General features: G+C 42.3%; 1 protein-coding gene across 8 annotated transcripts in view; it reads right to left on the bottom strand.

Annotated features, from left to right (window-relative positions):
* LOC139749437 (DENN domain-containing protein 1A) overlaps positions 1-26,959 on the bottom strand; it is a 213,980-nt gene that overhangs the window by 129,246 nt on the left and 57,775 nt on the right. For all 8 annotated transcript variants that reach the window (XM_071663294.1, XM_071663288.1, XM_071663296.1 and 5 more), the window contains one exon: positions 13,881-14,057. In XM_071663294.1, the coding sequence (XP_071519395.1) occupies positions 13,881-14,057 (177 nt within the window). The remainder of the gene's footprint in view (positions 1-13,880; positions 14,058-26,959) is intronic.

Genomic DNA, 26,959 nt, shown 5'->3' with positions numbered 1-26,959 from the left:
CCACAGTCCTGTCTTAAATTCCATGAACCCATATGAAAACTACTCTACCAAGGAATATACAAGTTACCCTTTCCCACTGATGCTCTGGAATCCATCAATAACTTCAATACAAACATCATTTCACCTTATCAACAACCCCTCATCCTAGATGCATTATTTACAATGAAGACAGTGAACACTTACCCTGAACTGCTCTGCACTCTCCCCACAAACATACATCACCATAATTTATGACATGTGATCTGTGGTCCCGCCCAGTGAACGTGGCTGGCTTCCAAAGTACTTTGGAAACCCCAGAGAAGGGACTCCTAGGGCAGGAAGGTTAGGTGGGTGTATAGAGCAGGGCTATTCAATTGGCAGCCTGCGGGCCAAACCCAACCCTTGAGTGGTTTTTCATTGGCCCTTTGACACACTCAAAAGAATTAAAATTAATGAAACATATTTACTTTAGTACTTACGAAATCTTACATGAGCAGATTCTTATCATGACCAACTGAATTAATTAGCTGAGTGAAACATATTATCAACTGTAATTTTTGTTTCTATGTATACTGAATTAATTAGCTGAGTGAAACATGTTATCAACTGTAATTTTTGTTTCTATGTATAAGTGTTTAGCAAAAAAAATGGAGGTAAAATAAATGTATGGTTCTTCCATCAATTTGAGTTTCATAATCTGGCCCTACTCCTAAAGAAATTGAATAGCCCTGGTATAGAGTATCTATATATGTGTATGTGTGTATAATACTGAGTGGCAAGATAATGAAATAAAGTTGTTTGAGAAAGAGAAAGGAGAGGTAATGGGCAGTACTTACAAAGAAGGAGCACAAATGCCTAGACGTACAAGAGAAAGTGGCATGAGGTCAAGAGAAGGGTGCAGTGGTTAAAGAAAAGGGCAAGTGAGAGTTGGGGTGAGAGATTATCAATAAACTTCTGAGAAAATAAGATGTCCTGGAAGGAGATTAACAGTGTGAGAAAAACAAGAGAGCAAATGGGAACATCAGTGAAAGGGGCAAATGGGAAGGCAGTAACAGGTACCAACAAGATGAGGAGCAGATGGAGCAAGCACTTTGAGGGACCATTAAATGCAGTTAATGAAAAGGTGGGAGATGCAGTGTGTTTGGATAAGGGAGGTTTGTGAACTGAGAGAAAGCCATGGAAAGTGGCTTGGTGGGGAAAGAAGGGGAGGTGAAAAATCCAGTGTAAGGTAGAATGTGACAAGGCAGCTTTGGGTGGATGGTATTGCAGTTGAATATTTTAAGAAAGGGGGCGACGGTATTGTCAATTGGTTAGTCAGGGTTTCAATGTACGTATGGATTATGGTGAAGTGTCTGAGGTCTGGCAGATGCATGTACAATGCCACTGTATAAAGGCAAGAGGGAAAAAAGAGAGTTTTCAAACTACAAAGACATGACTTTTTGAGGGTAAGTGCAAGGGTCTTACAGACAGGGGTGAATATCCAGTCTGTAAAAAGTGAAGGGGCCTGGGAAAAGAGTCCGTTGTAGTTTGCCAATGAAAAAGCACAGGTAGCAGATTCAATTAAAAAACTGCAAAACTGGTGACTGAGTTTGGGAGAGTGTGTGAAAGAAGGAAGTTGAGGTAAGTGTGAATAAAAGTGGGTTCATTAGGTTTAGCATGGCAGAAGGACAGGGTAGGTAGGGTGTGACAAAGAATAGAGAAAATCTGGAAGAAGTGAATTGTTTTAGACCAAAGAGTGTACATGATAGAAGCAGAAGTGAGTCACAGGGTGGGTAAGGGGGTGAAGGTTCGAGAAGCAGTGAAGAATGTGTGGAAAGAGAGGTAATTATCTGAGAGGGCAAAAATGGGCTTATTCAAAGGTATAGTAGTTCAAACAATGTTATATTGATGAGAATGTGCAGAGGAGGGTGGATGTGTTGGAAATTAAATGTTTGAAAACAATGAGTGGTGTGAGGTGGTTTGATCGATAAGTAATAAAAGGATAAGAGAAAGGTGCAGTAAGAGAGCTGAAGAGGGTGTGCTGAAATGGTCTGGACATATGATAGAATGAATATGGATAAGTTGACAAAAAGTATAAATGTGACAGCAGTGCAGGGGAAAAGAGAAGCCTGAACTAGAGCTGGAAGGATGGAATGAAAAATACTTTCAGTGGTTGGGGCTTGAACAAGCAGGAGGGCGAAAGGCATGCACGGCAAAGAGTGAATTGGAAAAACATTGTGTACAGGGGAGCAATGTGCTGTTGATAAGATGAAGCAAGACATGTGAAGTGGCTGAGGAACCATGGAAAGGAATATGGGTCTTGGCGGTGGATAGGGGGCTGTGGTTTTAGTGCACTGCACGCATCAGCTGGAGAATGGATGTGAGTAAATGCAATCTTTCATCGTCTGTTCCTAGTGCTAAAGCAAGGATGGTGGACAAGTGTGAGATAGGGGAGAAAGAATTCTACCTCTATATTCCCAGCGTGTTGTAGAAGGCGACTAAAGGGGGCGGGAGCAGGGGGGCTGGTAACCCTCCCCTTCTTGTATTTCAATTTCTAATACAGGAAACAGGAGTCAAGCAGGGAGTGCTCATCCTCCTCAAAGGTCCAAGATGAGGTGTTTGAATGTGTGTGGATGTAACCAGGATGAGAAGAAAGGAGAGATAGGTAGTATGTCTGAGGAAAGAAACCTGGATGTTTTGGCTCTGAGTGAAAAGAAGTATGTCTGAGGAAAGAAACCTGGATGTTTTGGCTGTGAGTGAAAGGAAGCTCAAGGGAAAGGGTAAGAATGGTTAAGAAATGTCTTGGAAGCAAAGTCAGGGGTTAGTGAGAAGAGAAGAGCTAAGGAAGGAGTAGCACTACTCCTGAAGCAAGAGTTGTGGAAGTGTGTGATAGAGTGTAAGGGAGTAAATTTCAGATTGATGTGGATAAAACTGAAAGTGGATGGAGAGAGATGGGTGATTATTGGTGCTTATGCATCTGATCATGAGAAAAAAAAATCATGAGAGGCAAGTATTTTGGGATCAGACAAGTGAATGTGTCTGCAGTTTTGGTGCATGAGCTCAAGTGTTAGTGACAGGTGATTTGAAAGCAATGGTGAGTAATGTGGCAGTTGAGGGAATAATTGGTGCACATGGGGTATTCAGTGTTGTAAATGGAAATGGTGAAGAGCGTGTGGATTTGTGTGCTGAAAAGAGACAGGTGATTGGGAATACCAGGTTTAAAAAGCGAGATATATACAAGTATATGTATGTGAGCAAGAAAGATGGTCAGCAGGCAATATTAGATTATGTATTAATTGACAGGTGTGCAAAAGAGAGACTTCTGGATGTAAATGTGCTGAGAGGGGCAGCTGGTAGAATGTCTGATCACTATCTAGTGGAGGCAAAGGTGAAGATTCGAAGAGGTTTCCCAAAAAGAGGAGAGAATGTAGGAGAGAAGAGAGTGGAGAGAAAAAGAGAGCTCGGAAAGGAGACTTGTGTGAAGAAATACCAGGTAAGATTGAGAGTAGAATGGCAAAAGGTGAGAGAAAAAGAAGTGAGGAATGGGATGTACTTTGTGAAGCAGAGATGGCATGTGCAAGAAAGGCAATGTGGCAAGAGAAAGGTGGGTGGTGGGCAGATTAGAAAGGGTAGTGAGTGTGGGATGAAGAAGTAAAGAGAGGCATTTGCATGGTAATTACAAGGAAGGAGTGCAAATGAAAAAATGCCAGGAAGTCAAGAGGAAGGTGCAACAGTTGAAAAAGAGGGCAAAAAAGAGATGGGGTGAGAGATTATCATTAAACTTTAGGGAAAACAAAAAGATGTTATGGAACAAGGAAAATAATGAGCAAAGGACAAGAGAACAAATGGGAACATCAGTGGAAGGGGCAAGGGGGAAGTGATAACAGGTACTGATGGAGTGAGGAGGAGGAGTGAGAATTTTGAAGGTTTGCTGAATGTGTTTGATGATGGAGTGGCAGATGTAGGGTGTTTTCGTTGGGGTGATGTGCAAAGAAAGAGTCAGGGAAAATGGTTTAGTGAAGAGGGAAGAGGTGGTGAAAGCCATGCGGAAGGTGAAATCTGGGAAGGTAGCAGGAGTAGAAGGTGTTGCAGTTGAATTTATCAACAAAGAAGGTGACCATGTTGTTGACAGGTTGGTAAGGATAATCAGTGTATGTATGGATCATGGAGAAGTGCCTGAGGATTGGCAGAATGCATGCCAATGTACAAAGGCGAAGGGGATAAAGGTGAGTGTTCAAACTACAGAGGCATAAGTTTGTTGAGTATACCTGGAAAATTACATGGGAGGGTATTGATTGAGAGGGTGAAGGCATGTAAAGAGGATCAGATTCGGGAGGAGCAGTGTGGCTTTAGAAGTGGTAGAGGTTGTGTGGATCAGATATTTACTTTGAAGAATGTATGTGAGAAATACTTAGAAAAACATATGGATTTGTATGAGGCAATTATAGATCTGGAGAAGGAATATGACAGGGATAGAGATGACTTGTGGAAGATCTTAAGAGGATATGGTGTGGGAGGTAAGCTGCTAGAAGCAGAGAAGTTTTTATCAAGGGAGTGAGGCAGAAATACAAGTACGAAGAAAGGAGAGAGACTGATTCCCAATGAAGGGCAGTTTGTGGTAGGGGAGTGTGAAGTCACCATGGTTGTTTAATCTGTATATGGATGGGGTGGTTAGGAAGGTAAATGCAAGAGTTTTGAAGAGAGGGGCAAGTAAGCAGTCTGTTGGGGATGAGAGGGCCTGGAAAGTGAGTTGAATGCTGTTCACTGGTGATACAGCACTGGTGGGTGATTCGAGTGAGAAACTGCAGAAGTTGGTGACTGAGTATGGAAAAGTGTATGAAAGGAGAAAATTGAGAGTAAATGTGAATCAGAGCAAGATTATGTTAGTTGGGATGTAAGTCTGAATGGAGAAAAATTGGAGGAATTGAAGAGTTTTAGATAACTGTGTGTTTTAGATAACTAGGAGTGGACTTGGCAGCAAATAAAACCATGGAAGTGGAATTGAGTCACAGGGTGGGGAAGTGGGCGAAAGTTCTGGAAGCGATGAAGAATGCATGAAAAGAGAGAACGTTATCTCGGAGAGCATAAATGGGTATGTTTGAAGGAATAGTAGTTCCAACAATATTACATGGATGTAATGCTTGGCCTATAGATAGGGTTGTACAGGGGAATGTGGGTGGGTTCGAAATGAAATGTTTGAGGAATATGTGGTGTGAGATGGTTTGACCGAGTAAGTAATGTAAGGGTAAGAGAGATGTGTGGAAATATAAAGAGTATGGTTGAGAGAGCAGAAGAGGGTGTGCTGATATGGTTTGGACATATGGAGAGAATGAGTGAGGATAGATTGACAATGAAGGCATATGTGTCAAAGGTCGAGGGATCAAATAGAAGCAGGAGACCAAATTGGAAGTGGAAGGATGGAATGAAAAAGATTTTGAGTGATCGGGGCCTCAATATATAGGAGGGTGAGAGGCGTGCAAGAAATAGAGTGAATTAGAACAATGTGGTATACTGGGGTCAACATGCTGTCACTGGACCAAACAAGGGCGAGTGCAGTGTCTGGGGTAAACCATGGAAAGGTCTATGGGGCCTGGATTTGGAAAGGGAGCTGTGGTTTTGGTGCATTGCAACATGATAGGTAGAGACTGAGTGTGAACGAAAGTGGTCGTTTTGTCTTTTCCTGGCGCTACCTCGCTGGAGGGGGGGATGCTATTTCCTGTGTGGTGGGGTGGTGATGGGATGAATGCAGCAAATATGAATATGTACATGTGTATATATGTATATGTCTGCATATATATATATGAAATGTATTTATTTCATTTTATGTATTTTGCTTTGTCGCTGTCTCCCGCGTTAGCGAGGTAGCGCAAGGAAACAGACGAAAGAATGGCCTAACCCACCTACATACGCATGTATATTCATACACGTCCACACATGCAAATATACATACCTATACATCTCAACGTATACATACATATACACACACACACATATACATATATACACATGTACATAATTCATACTGTCTGCCTTTATTCATTTCCAACGCCACCTTGCCACACATGAAATAACAACCCCCTCCCCCCTCATGTGTGCGAGGTAGCGCTAGGAAAAGACAACAAAGGCCACATTCGTTCACACTCAGTCTCTAGCCGCCATGCAATAATGCACCGAAACCACAGTTCCCTTTCCACATCCAGGCCCCACAGAACTTTCCATGGTTTACCCCAGACGCTTCACATGCCCTGGTTCAATCCATTGACAGCACGTCGACCCCGGTATACCACATCGTTCCATTCACTCTATTCCTTGCACGCTTTTCACCCTCCTGCATGTTCAAGCCCCGATCACTCAAAATCATTTTCACTCCATCTTTCCACCTCCAATTTGGTCTCCCTCTTCTCCTCGTTCCCTCCACCTCTGACACATATATCCTCTTTGTCAACCTTTCCTCACTTATTCTCTCCATGCAACCAAACCATTTCAAAAGACCCTTTTCTGCTCTCTCAACCATTCTTTTTATTACCACACATCTCTCTTACCCTATTATTACTTACTCGATCAAACCACCTCACACCACATATTGTCCTCAAACATCTCATTTCCAGCACATCCACCCTCCTGCGCGCAAATCTATCCATAGCCCACGCCTCGCAACCATACAACATTGTTGGAACCACTATTCCTTCAAACATACCCATTTTTGCTTTCCGAGATAATGTTCTCAACTTCCACACATTCTTCAACACTCCCAGAATTTTCGCCCCCTCCCCCACCCTATGATTCACTTCCGCTTCCATGGTTCCATCCGCTGCCAAATCCACCCCCAGATATCTAAAACAGTTCACTTCCTCCAGTTTTTCTCCATTCGAACTTACCTGCCAATTGACTTCACCCTCAACCCTACTGTACCTAATAACCTTGCTCTTATTCACATTTACTCTAAACTTTCTTCTTTCACACACTTTACCAAACTCAGTCACCAGCTTCTGCAGTTTCTCACATGAATCACCCATCAGCGCTGTATCATCAGCGAACAACAACTGACTCACTTCTCAAGCTCTCTCACCCACAACATACTGTATACTTGCCCCTCTTTCCAAAACTCTTGCATTCACCTCCCTAACAACCCCATCCATAAACAAATTAAACAACCATGGAGACATCATACACTCCTGCCGCAAACCTACATTCACTGAGAACCAATCACTTTCCTCTCTTCCTATACGTACACATGCCTTACATTCTCGATAAAAACTTTTCACTGCTTCTAATAACTTGCCTCCCACACCATATATTCTTAATACCTTCCGCAGAGCATCTCTAGCAACTCTATCATATGACTTCTCCAGATCCATAAATGCTACATACAAATCCATTTGCTTTTTCAAGTATTTCACACATACATTCTTCAGAGCAAACACCTGATCCACACATCCTCTGCCACTTCTGAAACCGCACTGCTCCAATCTCATGCTCTGTACATGCCTTCACCCTCTCAATCAATACCCTCCCTTATAATTTACCAGGAATACTCAGCAAACTTATACCACTAAAATTTGAGCACTCACCTTTGTCCCCTTTGCCTTTGTATAATGGCACTATGCAAGCATTCCGCCAATCCTCAGGTACCCCACCATGAATTATACATACATTATATAACCTTATCAACCAGTCAACAATACAGTCACCCCCTTTTTTAATAAATTCCACTGCAATACCATCCAAACCTGCTGCCTTGCCGGCTTTCATCTTCTGCAAAGCTTGTACTACCTCTTCTCTGTTTACCAAATCATTCTCCCTAACCCTCTCACTTTGCACACCACCTCGACCAAAACACCATATATCTGCCACTCTATCATTAAACACATTCAACAAACCTTCAAAATACTCACTCCATCTCCTTCTCACATCACCACTACTTAATATCACCTCCCCATTAGCCCCCTTCACTGAGGTTCCCATTTGTTCCCTTGTCTTACGCACTTTATTTACCTCCTTCCAAAACATCTTTTTATTCTCCCTAAAATCTAATGATACTATCTCACCTCAACTCTCATTTGCCCTCTTTTTCACCTCTTGCACCTTTCTCTTGACCTCCTGCCTCTTTCTTTTATACATCTCCCACTCATTCCCATTATTTCCCTGCAAAAATCATCCAAATGTCTCTTTCTTCTCTTTCACTAATAATCTTACTTCTTCATCCCACCACTCACTACCCTTTCTAATCAACCCACCTCCTACGCTTCTCATGCCACAAGCATCTTTTTCGCAAGCCATCACTGCTTCCCTAAGTACATCCCATTCCTCCCCCACTCCCCTTACCTCCTTTGTTCTCACCTTTTTCCATTCTGTACTCAGTCTCTCCTGGTACTTCCTGACACAAGTCTCCTTCCCAAGCTCACTTACTCTCACCACTCTCTTCACCCCAACATTCTCTCTTCTTTTCTGAAAACCTCCACAAATCTTCACCTTCACCTCCACATGATAATGATCAGACATCCCTCCAGCTGCACCTCTCAGCACATTAACATCCAAAAGTCTCTCTTTCGCGTCCCTATCAATTAACATGTAATCCAATAACGCTCTCTGGCCATCTCTCCTACTTACATATGCATACTTATGTATATCTCTCTTTTTAAACCAGGTATTCCCAATCACCAGCCATATTTCACCACATAAATCTACAAGCTCTTCACCATTTCCATTTACAACACTGAACACCCCATATATACCAATTATTCCCTCAATGTAAATTCTTATTATTATACTTTGTTGCTGTCTTTCGCGTTAGTGAGGTAGAGCAAGGAAACACACGAAAGAATGGCCCAACCCATCCACATACACGTCCACACACGCAAATATACATACATACCTATAGGTTTGCGGCAGGGGTGTGTGATGTCTCCATGGTTGTTTAATTTGTTTATGGATGGGGTTGTTAGGGAGGTGAATGCAAGAGTTTTGGAAAGAGGGGCAAGTATGAAGTCTGTTGGGGATGAGAGAGCTTGGGAAGTGAGTCAGTTGTTGTTCGCTGATGATACAGCGCTGGTGGCTGATTCATGTGAGAAACTGCAGAAGCTGGTGACTGAGTTTGGTAAAGTGTGTGAAAGAAGAAAGTTAAGAGTAAATGTGAGTAAGAGCAAGGTTATTAGGTACAGTAGGGTTGAGGGTCAATTCAATTGGGAGGTGAGTTTGAATGGAGAAAAACTGGAGGAAGTGAAGTGTTTTAGATATCTGGGAGTGGATCTGGCAGCGGATGGAACCATGGAAGCGGAAGTGGATCATAGGGTGGGGGAGGGGACGAAAATTCTGGGAGCCTTGAAGAATGTGTGGAAGTCGAGAACATTATCTAGGAAAGCAAGAATGGGTATGTTTGAAGGAATAGTGGTTCCAACAATGTTGTATGGTTGCGAGGCGTGGACTATGGATTGAGTTGTGCGCAGGAGGATGGATGTGCTGGAAATGAGATGTTTGAGGACAATGTGTGGTGTGAGGTGGTTTGATCGAGTAAGTAACGTAAGGGTGAGAGAGATGTGTGGAAATAAAAAGAGCGTGGTTGAGAGAGCAGAAGAGGGTGTTTTGAAATGGTTTGGTCACATGGAGAGAATGAGTGAGGAAAGATTGACCAAGAGGATATATGTGTCGGAGGTGGAGGGAACGAGGAGAAGAGGGAGACCAAATTGGAGGTGGAAAGATGGAGTGAAAAAGATTTTGTGTGATCGGGGCCTGAACATGCAGGAGGGTGAAAGGAGGGCAAAGAATAGAGTGAATTGGAGCGATGTGGTATACCGGGGTTGACATGCTGTCAGTGGATTGAATCAAGGCATGTGTATGGGGTGGGTTGGGCCATTTCTTTCGTCTGTTTCCTTGCGCTACCTCGCAAACGCGGGAGACAGCGGCAAAAAAAAAAAAAAAAAAAAAAAAAAAAATCAAAAAACCATGCCAAAGACCTACCTTCACTCTGAACCACTAACCCTCCTCTTTACCTACTCATAAACATGCCCTGCTCTCTTGATTGAAAACTATTCACCATCTTAATAGTTTTCCTCCCACACCAAATATTTGCAACACTTCCCACACAGCATCTCTATCAACCACATCATATGATTTCTCCAGATCCTTACATGCTACATATAAATCCTTTTGTTTCTATAAGTATTCTTCACACACATTCTACAAAGTTTCATACACCTACCACTCCTGAAACCATATTTTTCCTCCTCAGTCTGATGCTCTGTGCGTACCACCAACCTCTCAATCACTGCTCTACAATACAACTTACCTGGTACACCCCATAAACTTATTTATTCTTTTATCATATTTTGTCGCTGTCTCCTGCATTAGCGAGGTAGTGCAAGGAAACAGATAAAAGAATGGTCCAACCCACTCACATACACGTGTATACATAAATGCCCACACACGTACATATACATACCTATACATTTCAATGTTTTTTTTTGTTTTTTTTTTCTGTCCCCCGCGTTTGCGAGGTAGCGCAAGGAAACAGACGAAAGAAATGGCCCAACCCACCCCATACACATGTATATACATACGTCCACACACGCAAATATACATACCTACACAGCTTTCCATGGGTTACCCCAGACGCTTCACATGCCCTGATTCAATCCAATGACAGCACATCAACCCCGGTATACCACATCGATCCAATTCACTCTATTCCTTGCCCTCCTTTCACCCTCCTGCATGTTCAGGCCCCGATCACTCAAAATCTTTTTCACTCCATCTTTCCACCTCCAATTTGGTCTCCCACTTCTCGTTCCCTCCACCTCCGACACATATATCCTCTTGGTCAATCTTTCCTCACTCATTCTCTCCATGTGCCCGAACCATTTCAAAACACCCTCTTCTGCTCTCTCAACCACGCTCTTTTTATTTCCACACATCTCTCTTACCCTTATGTTACTTACTCGATCAAACCACCTCACACCACACATTGTCCTCAAACATCTCATTTCAAGCACATCCATCCTCCTGCGCACAACTCTATCCGTAGCCCACGCCTCGCAACCATACAACATTGTTGGAACCACTATTCCTTCAAACATACCCATTTTTGCTTTCCGAGATAATGTTCTCGACTTCCACACATTCTTCAAGGCTCCCAGAATTTTCGCCCCCTCCCCCACCCTATGATCCACTTCCGCTTCCATGGTTCCATCCCCTGCCAGATCCACTCCCAGATATCTAAAACACTTTACTTCCTCCAGTTTTTCTCCATTCAAACTTACCTCCCAATTGACTTGACCCTCAACCCTACTGCACCTAATAACCTTGCTCTTATTCACATTAACTCTTAACTTTCTTCTTTCACACACTTTACCAAACTCAGTCACCAGTTTCTGCAGTTTCTCACATGAATCAGCCACCAGCGCTGTATCATCAGCGAACAACAACTGACTCACTTCCCAAGCTCTCTCATCCCCAACAGACTTCATACTTGCCCCTCTTTCCAAAACTCTTGCATTCACCTCCCTAACAACCCCATCCATAAACAAATTAAACAACCATGGAGACATCACACACCCCTGCCGCAAACCTTCATTCACTGAGAACCAATCACTTTCCTCTCTTCCTACACATACACATGCCTTACATCCTCGATAAAAACTTTTCACTGCTTCTAACAACTTGCCTCCCACACCTTATATTCTTAATACCTTCCACAGAGCATCTCTATCAACTCTATCATATGCCTTCTCCAGATCCATAAATGCTACATACAAATCCATTTGCTTTTCTAAGTATTTCTCATTTCAATGTATACATACATATACATACACAGACACATACAGATATACACATGTACATATTTGTACTTACTGCATTCATCCATTCCTGTCGCCACCCTACCACACATGAAATGAAACCCCCCCCTTCCCCCCACGTGCATGCGAGGTAGTGCTAGGAAAAGACAACAAGGGCCACATTCATTCACACTCAGTCTCTAGCTGTCATGTGTAATGCACTGGAACCATAGCTCCCTTTCCACATCAAGGCTCCACAAAACTTTCCATGGTTTACCCCAGATGCTTCACATGTCTGGTTCAATCCAATGACAGCAGGCCCATCCCGGTATACCACATCGTTCCAATTCACTCTATTGCTTGCACGCCTTTCACCCTCCTGTTCAGGCCCCGACTGCTCAAAATCATTTTCACTCCATCCTTCCACCTCCAATTTGGTCTCTCATTTCTTATTCCCTCCACCTCTGACACATATATCCTCTTTGTCAATCTTTCCTCACTCACTTTCCATGTGACTAAACCATTTCAATACACCCTCTTCTGCTCTCTCAACCACACTCTTTTTATTACCAAACATCTCTCTTACCCTTTCATTACTTACTTGATCAATCCACCTCAAACCACATAATGTCCTTAAACATCTAATTTCCAACACATCCACCCTCCTCCTCACAAGCCTACCTATAGCCTATGCCTCGCAACCATATAACATTGTTGGAACCACTATTCCTTCAAACATACCCATCTTTGCTCTCCGAGATAACACTCCCAGAGCCTTCGCCCGCTCCCCCACCCTGTGACTCATTTCTGCTTCCATGGTTCCATCCACTGCTAAACCCACTCCCTGATATCTAAAACACTCCATTTCCTTCAGTTTTTCTCCATTCAAACTTACCTCCCATCTGATTTGTCCCTCAACCCTACCGAACCTAATAACCTTGCTCTTATTCACATTTACTCTCAGTTTTCTTCTTTCACACACTTTACCAAACTCAGTCACCAGCTTCTGCAGTTTCTCACACGAATCAGCCACCAGCGCTGTATCATCAGCAAACAACAACTGACACTTCCCAAGCCCTCTCATCCACAACAGATTGCATACTTGTCCCTCTCTCCAAAACTCTTGCATTCACCTTTCTAACAACCCCATCCATAAACAAATTAAACAACCATGGAGACATCATGGACCCCTGCTGCAAACCAACATTCACTGGGAACCAATCACTTTCCTCTCTTCCTACTCGTACACATGCCTTACATCCTCAATAAAAACTTTTCACTGCTTCTAGCAACTTCCTCCCACACCATATGCTCTTCATATCTTTTATAGAGCATCTCTATCAACTCTATCATATGCCTTCTCCAGATCCATAAATGCTACATACAAATCCATCTGTTTTTCTAAGTATTTCTCACATACAGTCTTCAAAGCAAACACATGATTCACACATCCTTTACCACTTCTGAAACCACACTGCTCTTCCCCAATCTGATGCTCTGCACATGCCCTCACCCCCTCAGTCAATACCCTTCCATATAATTTCCCAGGAATACTCAACAAACTTATTCCTCCATAAACTTATATCTCTTTAATCTGAACAGAGGCCTAACATGTAATAATTTGAGTTTGTGCCCTAAATCTAACTGTCTCAAGCAGAAAATATAAATCAAACCGATACAAATTGGCTGATATGTTAAATTATAAAAACATTTATTTTTCATAAATATTTATTTGAAACATATTCCTGATAAATTTTTCAGGATAATTTTGATAGAAAAAAATGCATTTCTGTTTCAGAACAAATGCATTGTATTAGGGAAAAAAAAAATTAGTGCTAATGTGAGGTATGTGAACAAGATCCTGAGATCACAAACTGTGAGTGGGTGGTTGAGTTACCCGACCCAATATCCTGAAAGAGTCAAGTTCTTTTATTAAATACAGCCTAACCCTCTTAAATCCTTTCTCATCACACTGCATTCCCCAAAAATTTCATATGAAAATCTAAAGATCAAATAAATTGTTTTAACTCAGAAAATTATTCTTTAACTGAATCTATTATGCTATCATCTACATATTCCCAAAACCAAGTATTCTCTAATATCCTATAGAACCGAAAGGTCCAACTTACTTTTTCCTACTTAACCTCATACCTTATTTTTCATGGTCTTGACAATAGCACCACCCTCCTTGCGAACATTAGTGACAAACTGTTTGTACTGCTGCTTCACCTTGGAGGATGACTTTTCACAATGCACACTAACTTCTGATTCAAACTCATCAGATGTTTGTTTACCAGAATTGAGACCTTCTAGCCTTTCTTCGATAAACTGAAATGAAATAAAGCTTTGATTAAAGAATACTTTTATTACTTGACAACAATACTACCAATCATTTAGCAAAGGTCTACTACCTATACATGTGAGATCTTTAATGGTCCAGTAATATAAACAACATGGTTGGCTTGGACAATACACTTACAGTTTGGATCAGGGTTTCAATTGCCATATGGGAATGTGAATTAGTTTTGAGTTTAAGAACCACATCCCAAAAAGAAAATTAAATTTACACAAGTAACCTTAAATATGCATAGTAACATAGGTTCTCATTCATCAATGATAACCACAAGCACATAGCAAAAGGTATACATAATATACCTGTATGTTTGAGCCCCGACCACTTAAAACCTTTTTCACTCCATCCCCCACCTCCACTTTAGTCTCCCGCTTCTCTTCGTTCCCCCTACCTCTGACACATATATATCCTATGTGTCAATCTCTCCTCACTCATTCTCTCCATGTGTCCAAAGGATCTCAACACACCCTCTTCTGCTCTCTTAACCACACTCTTTTTATTACCATACATCTCTCTTACCCTTTCATTACTTAATCAAACCACCTCACACCACATATTGTCCTCAAACATTTCATTTCCACACATCCACTCTCCTCTGCACAACCCTAGGGTATCAATAGCCCATGTCTTGCAACCATAAAACATAGTTGGAACTACTATTCCTTCAAACATACCCATTTCAGCTCTCCGAGATATTCTCACCTTCCACACATTCTTCAATGCTCCCAGAACCTTCACTTGCTCCCTTACCCTGTGACTCACTTCCGCTTCCATGGATTCATCCGCTGCTAAGTCCACTCCCAAATATCTAAAACATTTCACTTCCTCCAGTCTTTCTCCATTCAAACTTACCTCTCAATTAACTTGTCCGTCAACCCTACTGAACCTAATAACCTTGCTCTTATTCACATTTACTCTCAGCTTTCTTCTTTTGCACACTTTACCAAACTCAGTCACCAACTTATACAGTTTCTCACCTGAATCAGCCATCAGTTCTGTATCATCAGCAAACAACAACTGACTCACTTCCTAAGCCCTCTCATCCACAACAGGCAGCATACTTGCCCCTCTCTCCAAAATTCTTGCATTCACCTCCCTAACCACCACATCTGTGAACAAATTAAACAACCATGGAGACATCACGCACTCCTGCTGCAAACCAACACCCACTGGGAACTAATCACTTTCCTCTCTTCCTACACATACACATGCCTTACATCCTCAATAAAAAGTTTTCACTGCTTCTAACAAATTGCCTCCCACACCATATATTTTTAATACCTTCCACAGAACATCTCTATCATATGCCTTCTCCAGATCCATAAATACTACATACAAATCCATTTCCTTTTCTAAGTACTTCCCACATACATTCTTCAAAGCAAACACCTGATCCACATATCCTCTACCACTTCTGAAACCACACTGCTCTTCCCCAATCTCATGCTCTGTACATGCCTTCACCCTCTCAATCAATACCCTCCCATATAATTTACCAGGAATACTCAACAAACTTATACCTCTGTAATTTGAGCACTCACTTTATCCCCTTTGCCTTTGTACAATGGCACTATGCAAGCATTCTACCAATCCTCAGGCACCTCACCATGAGTCATACATACATCAAATAACCTCACCAACCAGTCAACAATACAGTAACCCCCTTTTTTAATAAATTCCACTGCAATACCATCCTAACCTGCTACCTTGCCGGCTTTCATCTTCCGCAAAGCTTTTACTACCTCCTCTCTGTTTCCCAAATCATTCTCCCTAACCCTCTCACTTTGCACACTACCTCGACCAAAACACCCTTTCTCTGCCACTCTATTATCAAACACATTTAACAAACCTTCAAAATACTCACTCCATCTCCTTTTCACATTACCACTACTTGTTATCACCTCCCCATTAGCCCCCTTCACTGAAGTTCCCATTTGTTCCCTTGTCTTACGCACTTTATTTACCTCCTTCCAAAACATCTTTTTATTCTCCCTAAAATTTAATGATACTCTTTCACCCCAACTCTCATCTGCCCTCTTTTTTGCCTTCTGCACCTTTCTCTTGACTTCTCTTTCTTTTATACAAGTTGTTAGAAGCAGTGAAAAATTTTTATCGAGGATGTAAGGCATGTGTACGTTTAGGAAAAGAGGAAAGTGATTGGTTCTCAGTGAATGTTGGTTTGCGGCAGGGGTGCACGATGCCTCCATGGTTGTTTAATTTCTTTATGGATGGGGTTGTTAGGGAGCTGAATGCAAGACTTTTGGATAGGGGGGCAAGTATGCAGTCTGTTGTGGATGAGAGGGCTTGGGAAGTGAGTCAGTTGTTGTTCGCTGATGATACAGCGCTGGTGGCTGATTCGTGTGAGAAACTGCAGAAGCTGATGACTGAGTTTGGTAAAGTGTGTGAAAGAAGAAAGTTAAGAGTAAATGTGAATAAGAGCAAGGTTATTAGGTACAGTAGCGTTGAGGGACAAGTCAACTGGGAGGTAAGTTTGAATGGAGAAAAACTGGAGGAAGTGAAGTGTTTTCGATATCTGGGAGTGGATTTGGCAGCAGATGGAACCATGGAAGCAGAAGTGAATCATAGGGTGGGGGAGGGGGGCCAAAGATCTGGGAGTGTTGAAGAATGTGTGGAAGTCGAGAACGTTATCTTGTAAAGCAAAAATGGGTGTTTGAAGGAATAGTGGTTCCAACAATGATATATGGTTGCGAGGCGTGGGCTATAGATAGAGTTGTGTGGAGGAGAATGGATGTGCTGGAAATAAGATGTTTGAGGACAATATGTGGTGAGGTGGTTTGATCGAGGAAGTAATGAAAAGGTAAGAGAGATGTGTGGTGGTAAAAAGAGTGTGGCTGAGAGAGTAGAAGATGGTGTTTTGAAATGGTTTGGTCACATGGAGAGAATGAGTAAGGAAAGACTGACCAAGAGGATATATGTGTCAGAGGTGGAGGGAACGAGGAGAAGCGGGAGACCAAATTGGAGCTGGAAAAATGGAGTTGGAAAGATTTTGAGTGATCGGGGCCTGAAAATGCAGGAGCGTGAAATGCATGCAAGGATTAGAGTGAATTGGAATGATGTGGTATATCGGGGTCGACGTGCTGTCAATGGATTGAACCACGGCATGTGAAGCGTCTGGGGTAAACCATTGGAAAGTTCTATGGGGCCTGGATGTGGAATGGGAGCTGTGGTTTCGGTGCATTATACATGACAACTAAAGACTGAGCGTGAACGAATGTGGCCTTTGTTGTCTTTTCCTAGCGCTACCTTGTGCACATGCAGGGGGAAGGGGTTGGTATTTCATTATGTGGCGGGGTGGTGACGGGTATGCATAAGGGCAGACAGTATGAATTATGTACATGCGTATATATGTATATGTCTGTGTGTGTATATATATGTATACGTTGAGATGTATAGGTATGTATATGTGTGTGTGTGGATGTGTATGTGTGCGCTACCTCGCACACATGAGGGGGGAAGGGGGGTGTTATTCCATGTGTGGCGAGGTGGTGATGGGAATGAATAACGGCACACAGTGTGAATTGTGTGCATGTGTATATATGTATGTGTGTGTGTATATATATGTGTACATTGAGATGTATGGGTATGTATATTTGCGTGTGTGGACGTGTATGTATATACATGTGTATGGGGGTGGGTTGGGCCATTTTTTTCGTCTGTTTCCTTGCGCTACTTTGCAGACGCAGGAGACAGCGAGAAAGCAAAATAAAAAAAATAATATAATATATATATATATATCTTTTCTTTCAAACTATTCGCCATTTCCCGCATTAGCGAGGTAGCGTTAAGAACAGAGGACTGGGCCTTTGAGGGAATACCCTCACCTGGCCCCCTTCTCTGTTCCTTCTTTTGGAAAATTAAAAAAAAAACGAGAGGGGAGGATTTCCAGCCACCCGCTCCCTCCCCTTTTAGTCGCCTTCTTCGACATGCAGGGAATACGTGGGAGGTATTCTTAATCCCCTATCCCCAGGGATAGGGGATTATACCTTCGCGTTGTACAGTTAGGTTCGGATGAACGCTATCAGCTGGCTATGTGCGTCTGTTCGGAAATAACCTGTATAGAACCCGTTGCTCACCATTGTGAGACGAAGGGTATTCGAGTACTTAGTATTTCGAATAGTTGTTCCCTATTATACAGTCCCATAGCCTAGCGGTTAGCATGCCTGCCTCTTGCACAAGGGTCCCGGGTTCGATCCTGGCTGTTGGAGGTTTGTATGTTCTATGAAGGTGCACGTTCATATGCACTTTATTCGTATTCATATACCTCCGCGTTGTACAGTTAGGTTCGGTAAAACGCCATCAGCTGGCTATGTGCGTCTGTTCGGAAATAACCGGTATAGACCCCGTTGCTCACCATTGTGAGACGAAGGGTATTCAAGTACTTAGTATTTCGAAAAGTTGTTTCCTATTATACAGTCCCATAGCCTAGCGGTTAGCATGCCTGCCTCTTGCACAGGGGTCCCAGGTTCGATCCTGGCTGTTGGAGGTTTGTATGTTCTATGAAGGTGCGCGTTCATATGCACTTTATTCGTATATATATATATATATATATATATATATATATATATATATATATATATATATATATATATTTTTTTTTTTTTTTTTTATACTTTGTCGCTGTCTCCCGCGTTTGCGAGGTAGCGCAAGGAAACAGACGAAAGAAATATATATATATATATATATATATATATATATATATATATATATATATATATATATATATATAAATATATATATATATATATATATATATATATATATATATATATATATATATATATATATATATATATATTCTCTCAGATTGGGGAAGAGCAGTGTGGTTTCAGAAGTGGCAGAGGATGTGTGGATCAGGCGTTTGCTTTGAAGAATGTATGTGAGAAATACTTAAAAAAGCAAATGGATTTGTATGTAGCATTTATGGATCTGGAGAAGGCATATGATAGAGTTGATAGAGATGCTCTGTGGAAGGTATTAAGAATATATGGTGTGGGAGGCAAGTTGTTAGAAGCAGTGAAAAGTTTTTATCGAGGATGTACGGCATGTGTACGTGTAGGAAGAGAGGAAAGTGATTGGTTCTCAGTGAATGTAGGTTTGCGGCAGGGGTGTGTGATGTCTCCATGGTTGTTTAATTTGTTTATGGATGGGGTTGTTAGGGAGGTGAATGCAAGAGTTTTGGAGAGAGGGGCAAGTATGAAGTCTGTTTGGGGATGAGAGAGCTTGGGAAGTGAGTCAGTTGTTGTTCGCTGATGATACAGCGCTGGTGGCTGATTCATGTGAGAAACTGCAGAAGCTGGTGACTGAGTTTGGTAAAGTGTGTGAAAGAAGAAAGTTAACAGTAAATGTGAATAAGAGCAAGGTTATTATGTACAGTAGGGTTGAGGGTCAAGTCAATTGGGAGGTGAGTTTGAATGGAGAAAAACTGGAGGAAGTGAAGTGTTTTAGATATCTGGGAGTGGATCTGGCAGTGGATGGAACCATGGAAGCAGAAGTGGATCATAGGGTGGGGGAGGGGGTGAAAATTCTGGGAGCCTTGAAGAATGTGTGGAAGTCGAGAACATTATCTCGGAGAGCAAAAATGGGTATGTTTGAAGGAATAGTGGTTCCAACAATGTTGTATGGTTGCGAGACGTGGGCTATGGATAGAGTTGTGCGCAGGAGGATGGATGTGCTGGAAATGAGATGTTTGAGGACAATATGTGGTGTGAGGTGGTTTGATCGAGTAAGTAACGTAAGGATAAGAGAGATGTGTGGAAATAAAAAGAGCGTGGTTGAGAGAGCAGAAGAGGGTGTTTTGAAATGGTTCGGGCACATGGAGAGAATGAGTGAGGAAAGATTGACCAAGAGAATATATGTGTCGGAGGTGGAGGGAACGAGGAGAAGAGGGAGACCAAATTGGAGGTGGAAAGATGGAGTGAAAAAGATTTTGTGTGATCGGGGCCTGAACATGCAGGAGGGTGAAAGGAGGGCAAGGAATAGAGTGAATTGGAGCGATGTGGTATACCGGGGTTGACGTGCTGTCAGTGGATTGAATCAAGGCATGTGAAGCGTCTGGGGTAAACCATGGAAAGCTGTGTAGGTATGTATATTTGCGTGTGTGGATGTATGTATATACATGTGTATGGGGGTGGGTTGGGCCATTTCTTTCGTCTGTTTCCTTGCGCTACCTCGCAAACTCGGGAGACAGCGACAAAGCAAAAAAAAAAAAAAATATATATATTCTCCCCTATTCCTGGGGATGGGGAGAAAGAATGCTTCCCATGCATTTCTCACGTGTCGTAGAAGGCGACTAAAGGGGACAGGAGCGGGGCCTGGAAACCCTCCCCTCCTTGTATTTTAACTTTCTAAAATGGGAAACAGAGGAAGAAGTCACGCGGGGAGTGCTCATCCTCCTCGAAGGCTCAGATTGGGGTGTCTAAATGTGTGTGGATGTAACTAGGATGAGAAAAAAGGAGAGATAGGTAGCATGTTTGAGGAAAAGAACCTGGATGTTTTGGCTCTCTCTAAGTGAAACAAAGCCCAAGGGTAAAGGGGAAGAGTGGTTTGGGAATGTCTTGGGAGTAAAGTCAGGGGTTAGTCAGAGGACAAGAGCAAGGGAAGGAGTAGCACTACTCCTGAAACAGGAGTTGTGGGAGTATGTGATAGAGTGTGAGAAAGTAAACTCTACACTGATATGGGTAAAACTGAAAGTTGATGGAGAGAGACGGGTGATTATTGGTGCATATGCACCAATGTTTTGGGAGCAGCTGAGCGAGTGTGTTAGTGGTTTTGATGCACGAGACCGGGGTATAGTGATGGGTGATTTGAATGCAAAGGTGAATAATGTGGGAGTTAAGGGAATAATTGGTATACATGGGGTGTTCAGTGTTGTAAATGGAAATGGTGAAGAGCTTGTAGATTTATGTGCTGAAAAAGGACTGGTGACTGGGAATACCTGGTTTAAAAAGAGAGATATACATAAGTATACATATGTATGAAGGAGAGATGGCCAGAGAGCATTATTGGACTACGTGTTACTTGATAGGCGCGCGAAAGAGAGACTTTTGGATGTTAATGTGCTGAGAGGTACAACTGGAGGGATGTCTGATCATTATCTTGTGGAGGCAATGGTGAAGATTTGTAGAGGTTTTCAGAAAAGAAGAGAGAATGTTGGGGTGAAGAGAGTGGTGAGAGTAAGTGAGCCTGGGAAGGAGACTTGTGTCAGGAAGTACCAGGAGAGACTGAGTACAGAATGGAAAAAGGTGAGAACAAAGGAGGTAAGAGGAGTGGGGGAGGAATGGGATGTATTTAGGGAAGCAGTGATGGCTTGCGCAAAAGCTGCTTGTAGTATGAGAAGCGTGGGAGGTGGGTTGATTAGAAAGGGTAGTGAGTGGTGGGATGAAGAAGTAAGATTATTAGTGAAAGAGAAGAGAGAGGCATTTGGACGATCTTTACAGGGAAAAAATGCAAATGAGTGAGAGATGTATAAAAGAAAGAGGCAGGAGGTTAAGAGAAAGGTGCAAGAGGTGAAAAGGAGGGCAAATGAGAGTTGGGGTGAGAGATTATCATTAAATTTTAGGGAGAATAAAAAGATGTTTTGGAAGGAGGTAAATAAAGTGCATAAGACAAGGGAACAAATGGGAACTTCAGTGAAGGGGGCTAATGGGGAGGTGATAACAAGTAGTGGTGATGTGAGAAGGAGATAGAGTGAGTATTTTGAAGGTTTGTTGAATGTGTTTAATGACAGTGGCAGATATAGGGTGCTTTGGTCGAGGTGGTGTGCAAAGTGACAGGGTTAGGGAAAATGATTTGGTAAACAGGGAAAAGGTAGTAAAAGCTTTGCGGAAGATGAAAGCCAGCAAGGCAGCAGGTTTGCATGTATTGCAGAGGAATATAGTAAAAAAGGGGGTGACAGTATTGTTGACTGGTAAGTGAGGTTATTCAATGTATGTATGATTCATGGTGAGGTGCCTGAGGATTGGCGGAATGCGTGCATAGTGCCATTGTACAAAGGCAAAGGGGACAAAGGTGAGTGCTCAAATTACAGAGGTATAAGTTTGTTGAGTATTCCTGGGAAATTATATGGGAGGGTATTGATTGAGAGGGTGAAGGCATGTACAGAGCATCAGATTGGGGAAGAGCAGTGTGGTTTCAGAAGTGGTAGAGGATGTGTGGATCAGGTGTTTGCTTTGAAGAATGTATGTGAGAAATACTTAGAAAAGCAAATGGATTTGTATGTGGCATTTATGGATCTGGAGAAGGCATATGATAGAGTTAATAGAGGTGCTCTGTGGAAGGTATTAAGAATATATGGTGTGGGAGGCAAGTTGTTAGAAGCAGTGAAAAGTTTTTATCGAGGATGTAAGGCATGTGTACGAGTAGGAAGAGAGGAAAGTGATTGGTTCTCAGTGAATGTAGGTTTGCGGCAGGGGTGTGTGATGTTTCTATGGTTGTTTAATTTGTTTATGGATGGGGTTGTTAGGGAGGTGAATGCAAGAGGTTTGGAAAGAGGGGCAAGTATGCAGTCTGTTGTGGATGAGAGAGCTTGGGAAGTGAGTCAGTTGTTGTTCGCTGATGATACAGCGCTGGTGGCTGATTCATGTGAGAAACTGCAGAAGCTGGTGACTGAGTTTGGTAAAGTGTGTGAAAGAAGAAAGTTGAGAGTAAATATGAATAAGAGCAAGGTTATTAGGTACAGTAGGGTTGAGGGTCAAGTCAATTGGGAGGTAAGTTTGAATGGAGAAAAACTGGAGGAAGTGAAGTGTTACAGATATCTGGGAGTGGATCTGGCAGTGGATGGAACCATGGAAGCGGAAGTGAATCATAGGGTGGAGGAGGGGGCGAAAGTTCTGGGAGCCTTGAAGAATGTGTGGAAGTCGAGAACATTATTTCGGAAAGCAAAAATGGGTATGTTTGAAGGAATAGTGGTTCCAACAATGTTGTATGGTTGCGAGGTGTGAGCTATAGATCGAGTTGTGCGCAGGAGGGTGGATGTGCTGGAAATGAGATGTTTGAGGACAATATGTGGTGCGAGGTAGTTTGATCGAGTAAGTAATAATAGGGTAAGAGAGATGTGTGGTAATAAAAAGAGTGTGGTTGAGAGAGCAGAAGAGGGTGTTTTGAGATGGTTTGGTCACATGGAGAGAATGAGTGAGGAAAGATTGACAAAGAGGATATATGTGCCAGAGGTGGAGGGAACGAGGAGAAGTGAGACCAAATTGGAGGTGGAAAGATGGAGTGAAAAAGATTTTGAGTGATCAGGTCCTGAACATGCAGGAGGGTGAAAGGCGTGCAAGGAATAGAGTGAATTGGAACGATGTGGTATATTGGGGTCGACATGCTGTCAATGGATTGAACCAGGGCATGTGAAGCGTCTGGGGTAAACCATGGAAAGTTGTGTGGGGCCTGTATGTGGAAAGGGAGCTGTGGTTTCGATGCATTATTACAAGACAGCTAGAGACTGAATGTGAACAAATGGGGCCTTTGTTGTCTTTTCCTAGCGTTACCTCGCACACATGAGGGGGAGGGGTTTATTTCATGTGTGGCGAGGTGGCGATGGGAATGAATAAAGGCAGACAGTATGAATTATGTACATGTGTATATATGTAACATGTCTGTGTGTGTATATATATGTATACGTTGCGATGTATAGGTATGTATATTTGCATGTGTGGACGTGTATGTATATACATGTGTATGTGGGTAGATTGGGCCATTCTTTCGTCTGTTTCCTTGCGCTACTTTGCTAACGTGGGAGACAGCGACAAAGCAAAATAAAATAATGTATAAACTCTCTCCAAAACTCTTGCATTCAACTCTATAACCACCCAATCCATAAAGAAATTAAACAACCATGGGGACATCTCACGCCTTTCACTCTCCTGCATGTTCAGGCCACAGTTGCTCATAATCTTTTTCATTCTTTCCTTCCATCTTCAATTTGTTGTCCCCATTCTCTTTGTTCCCTCCCCTTCAAACATATAAAGCCTCTTTGTCAACCTTTTCTCACCCTTTCCTCACCACCTTCAGCTCTCTCAACCACACTCTTTTTATTACGACACCTGTCTCTTACCCTTTCATTATTTACTCGATCAGACCACCTCACACCACATATTGTCCTCAAACATTTCATTTCCAACACATTCACTCTCCTACACAAAGTCAAATGTACAGCCCATGCCTTGCATCCTAACAATAATGATGGGACTACTATAAATTCAAACATACCCAATTTTACCCTCCCAGATAACTCTCTTCTTTCCACACATTCTTCAGTGCTCCCAGAACCTTCACCTCCTCTCCAACCCAATGACTTAATTCCACTTCCATGGTTCCATTTGCTGCCATGTCCATTCCCTGATATTCAAAACACTTCACTTCCTCCAATAGTTCTCCATTCAAACTCATTCAACCCTGCTAAAACTTACAACTTTGCTTTTACTTAAATCTACTCCCAACTTCTTTCACACATCCTTCCAGACTAGTCACCTGCTTCTGCTGTTTCATACTCTAATCTGCCATCAGTGCTGCATCATCAGCAAACAACAACTGACTGACTTCCAAGGCCCTTTCATCCCCTACAGATTATGTACTTGCCCTTCTCACTAAGGCTCTTAAGGCATTTACCTTGATCACCAACCCATCTATAACAAATTAAACAACCATGGTAACATCATAACTCTTGCTGTAGACCAATATTTAGATGGAACCATTTACTCTCCTCTTCCTTCTGTACACATGCCTTACACCCTTAAAAACTTCCCACTGCCTCTAGCAGCTTTCCTCTCACACCATGAATTCTTAACACCTACAAGGTTTCTCAATCAAACCTATCATATGCTTTCTCTAGATCCATAAATGCCACATACAAATCCATCCATTTCTCTAAATACTTCTCACATGTTCTTCAAAGAAAACACCTGATCCACACATCCTCTACCACTTCTGAAACCACAATGTTCTTCCCCAACCTCATGTTCTGTATATGATTTCACTCTCTCAATCATAGTAATCTAATACAATTTACCAGGTACATTCAATAGACTTGTACCTATGTAGTTTGAACATTCATCTTTACACTCAGCCTTTATACAGTGGCACTATACATGCATTCCGTCAATTCTCTGCACCTCATCTGGATCAATACATACATACATTATATACTGAAAATCCTGTGCAGTGGCAGAGCTGTAACCAATGAGGTTAGAAGGTGTTGCTACTGCAATATTGGTTCAGAATTGTAAAAAGTTTGGAATTTCAGTGGCTCAAAGGTATATTCAAGTTTCCTGGAGTATCCAAGTCTCACACTGCCTTCTCATGGTGATCTTGTCTTTAAACCCTTAGGGATGGAACACGAGGGGGAGGTATTGCAAAACTCCATCAGGGAAAATGTAGTAGTAGTTTCTTTTTTAAATACACACAAACATGAGGTGTACTGGAATTTTTAGTTTTCTGGGGCAATTTGGGAGCCCCACAGTTTCAGTGATACTCTGCACTGGAGTTGCTCCTTGCCAGAGGCCTAACAAGGGTAAGGCACAAAAGGCTTAGAAACAGCACTAGAGTCTACGTTATGCCAGGGAATAAAAGGGATGGGTGAACGGGCGATGGCACTGAATGTAAGTGGGATGACTGGTGAGAGTAAAGGGAGGGAGCTTGGGGGGAAATCTAAAAGTTATAGTTTGGATGTATTGGGGAATGAGGAAACCCATATCCTCATGCAAAGCGTATGTAGTGAAAAGGGAAATGATGAGTGCAAGTTATGAAAGGAAGAGTGGTATGGACAGGAGTGGATGAAAATTATCAGGGAGGAGGGAAAGAAGGATGTATACCTGCTATTACTGAAAGTACAGGAGGATGTTACAAAGCATGGATGGAATGGATGAAGAATAGTGTGGGTAAAATGAAAGATTGAAGCCATGAAGTATACATGGGTATGTGCATATCAGCTTGTGTATATGACTGTATAAATCATACAAATTCTACTCCTTCAAACATACCCATTTTTGCTCTGAGATAACATTCTCTCCTTCCACACATTCTTCATCGCTCCCAGACCCTCTGCCCCCTTCCCCACCCTGTGACTTACTTCCACTTCAATGGTTCCATCTGCTGCTAAGTCCATTCCCAGATATCTAAAACACTTTACTTACTCCAGTTTTTCTCCTTTCAAACTTACATCCCAATTAACTTGTCCCTCAATCCTAATGAATCTAATGACCTTGATCTTATTCACATTTACTCTCAGCTTTCTCCTTTCACACACTTTTCCAAACTCAGTCATTAACCTCTGCAGTTTCTCACATGAATCAGCCAGTAGAGCTGTATCATTGGCGAACAACAACTGACTCACTTCCTAGGCCCTCCCATCCACAACAGACTGCATACTTGCCCTTCTCTCCAAAACTCTTGCATTTACCTTCCTAACCACTCCATCCATAAACAAATCAAGCAACCATGGAGACATCACACACACCTGCCACAGACCAACATTCACTGGGAACCAATCACTCCCCTCTCTTCCTACTCGTACACATGCCTTACATCCTTGGTAAAAGATTTTCACTGCTTCTAGCAACTAACCTCTGACACCATATACTCTTAAGACCTTCCTTAACACATCTCTATCAACCCTATCACATGCCTTCTCCAGATCCATAAAAGCTACATACAAATCAATGTTTTTCTAAACAGATGTAAAACTAGGGAAGGGGGGTGGAGAAATGGAATGTGATGGTGAGGTATGGTGACTAGTGGCAAGCCTGTTTACGGATGATAGTGTGTCATCTGCTGAGAATGGAAAGGAGCTGCAGAAGGTTGTATGTGTCTTTTATGATAAGAGTAAGCATAGGCAATTAAAGGTAAATGCAAGTAAAAGTAA

This window comes from Panulirus ornatus, chromosome 7 (genome assembly GCF_036320965.1).
Source record: "Panulirus ornatus isolate Po-2019 chromosome 7, ASM3632096v1, whole genome shotgun sequence".
Lineage (NCBI taxonomy): Eukaryota > Metazoa > Arthropoda > Malacostraca > Decapoda > Palinuridae > Panulirus > Panulirus ornatus.
The sequence above is the reverse complement of the archived record's forward strand: the minus strand, read 5'-3'. Positions and strand labels throughout refer to the sequence as shown.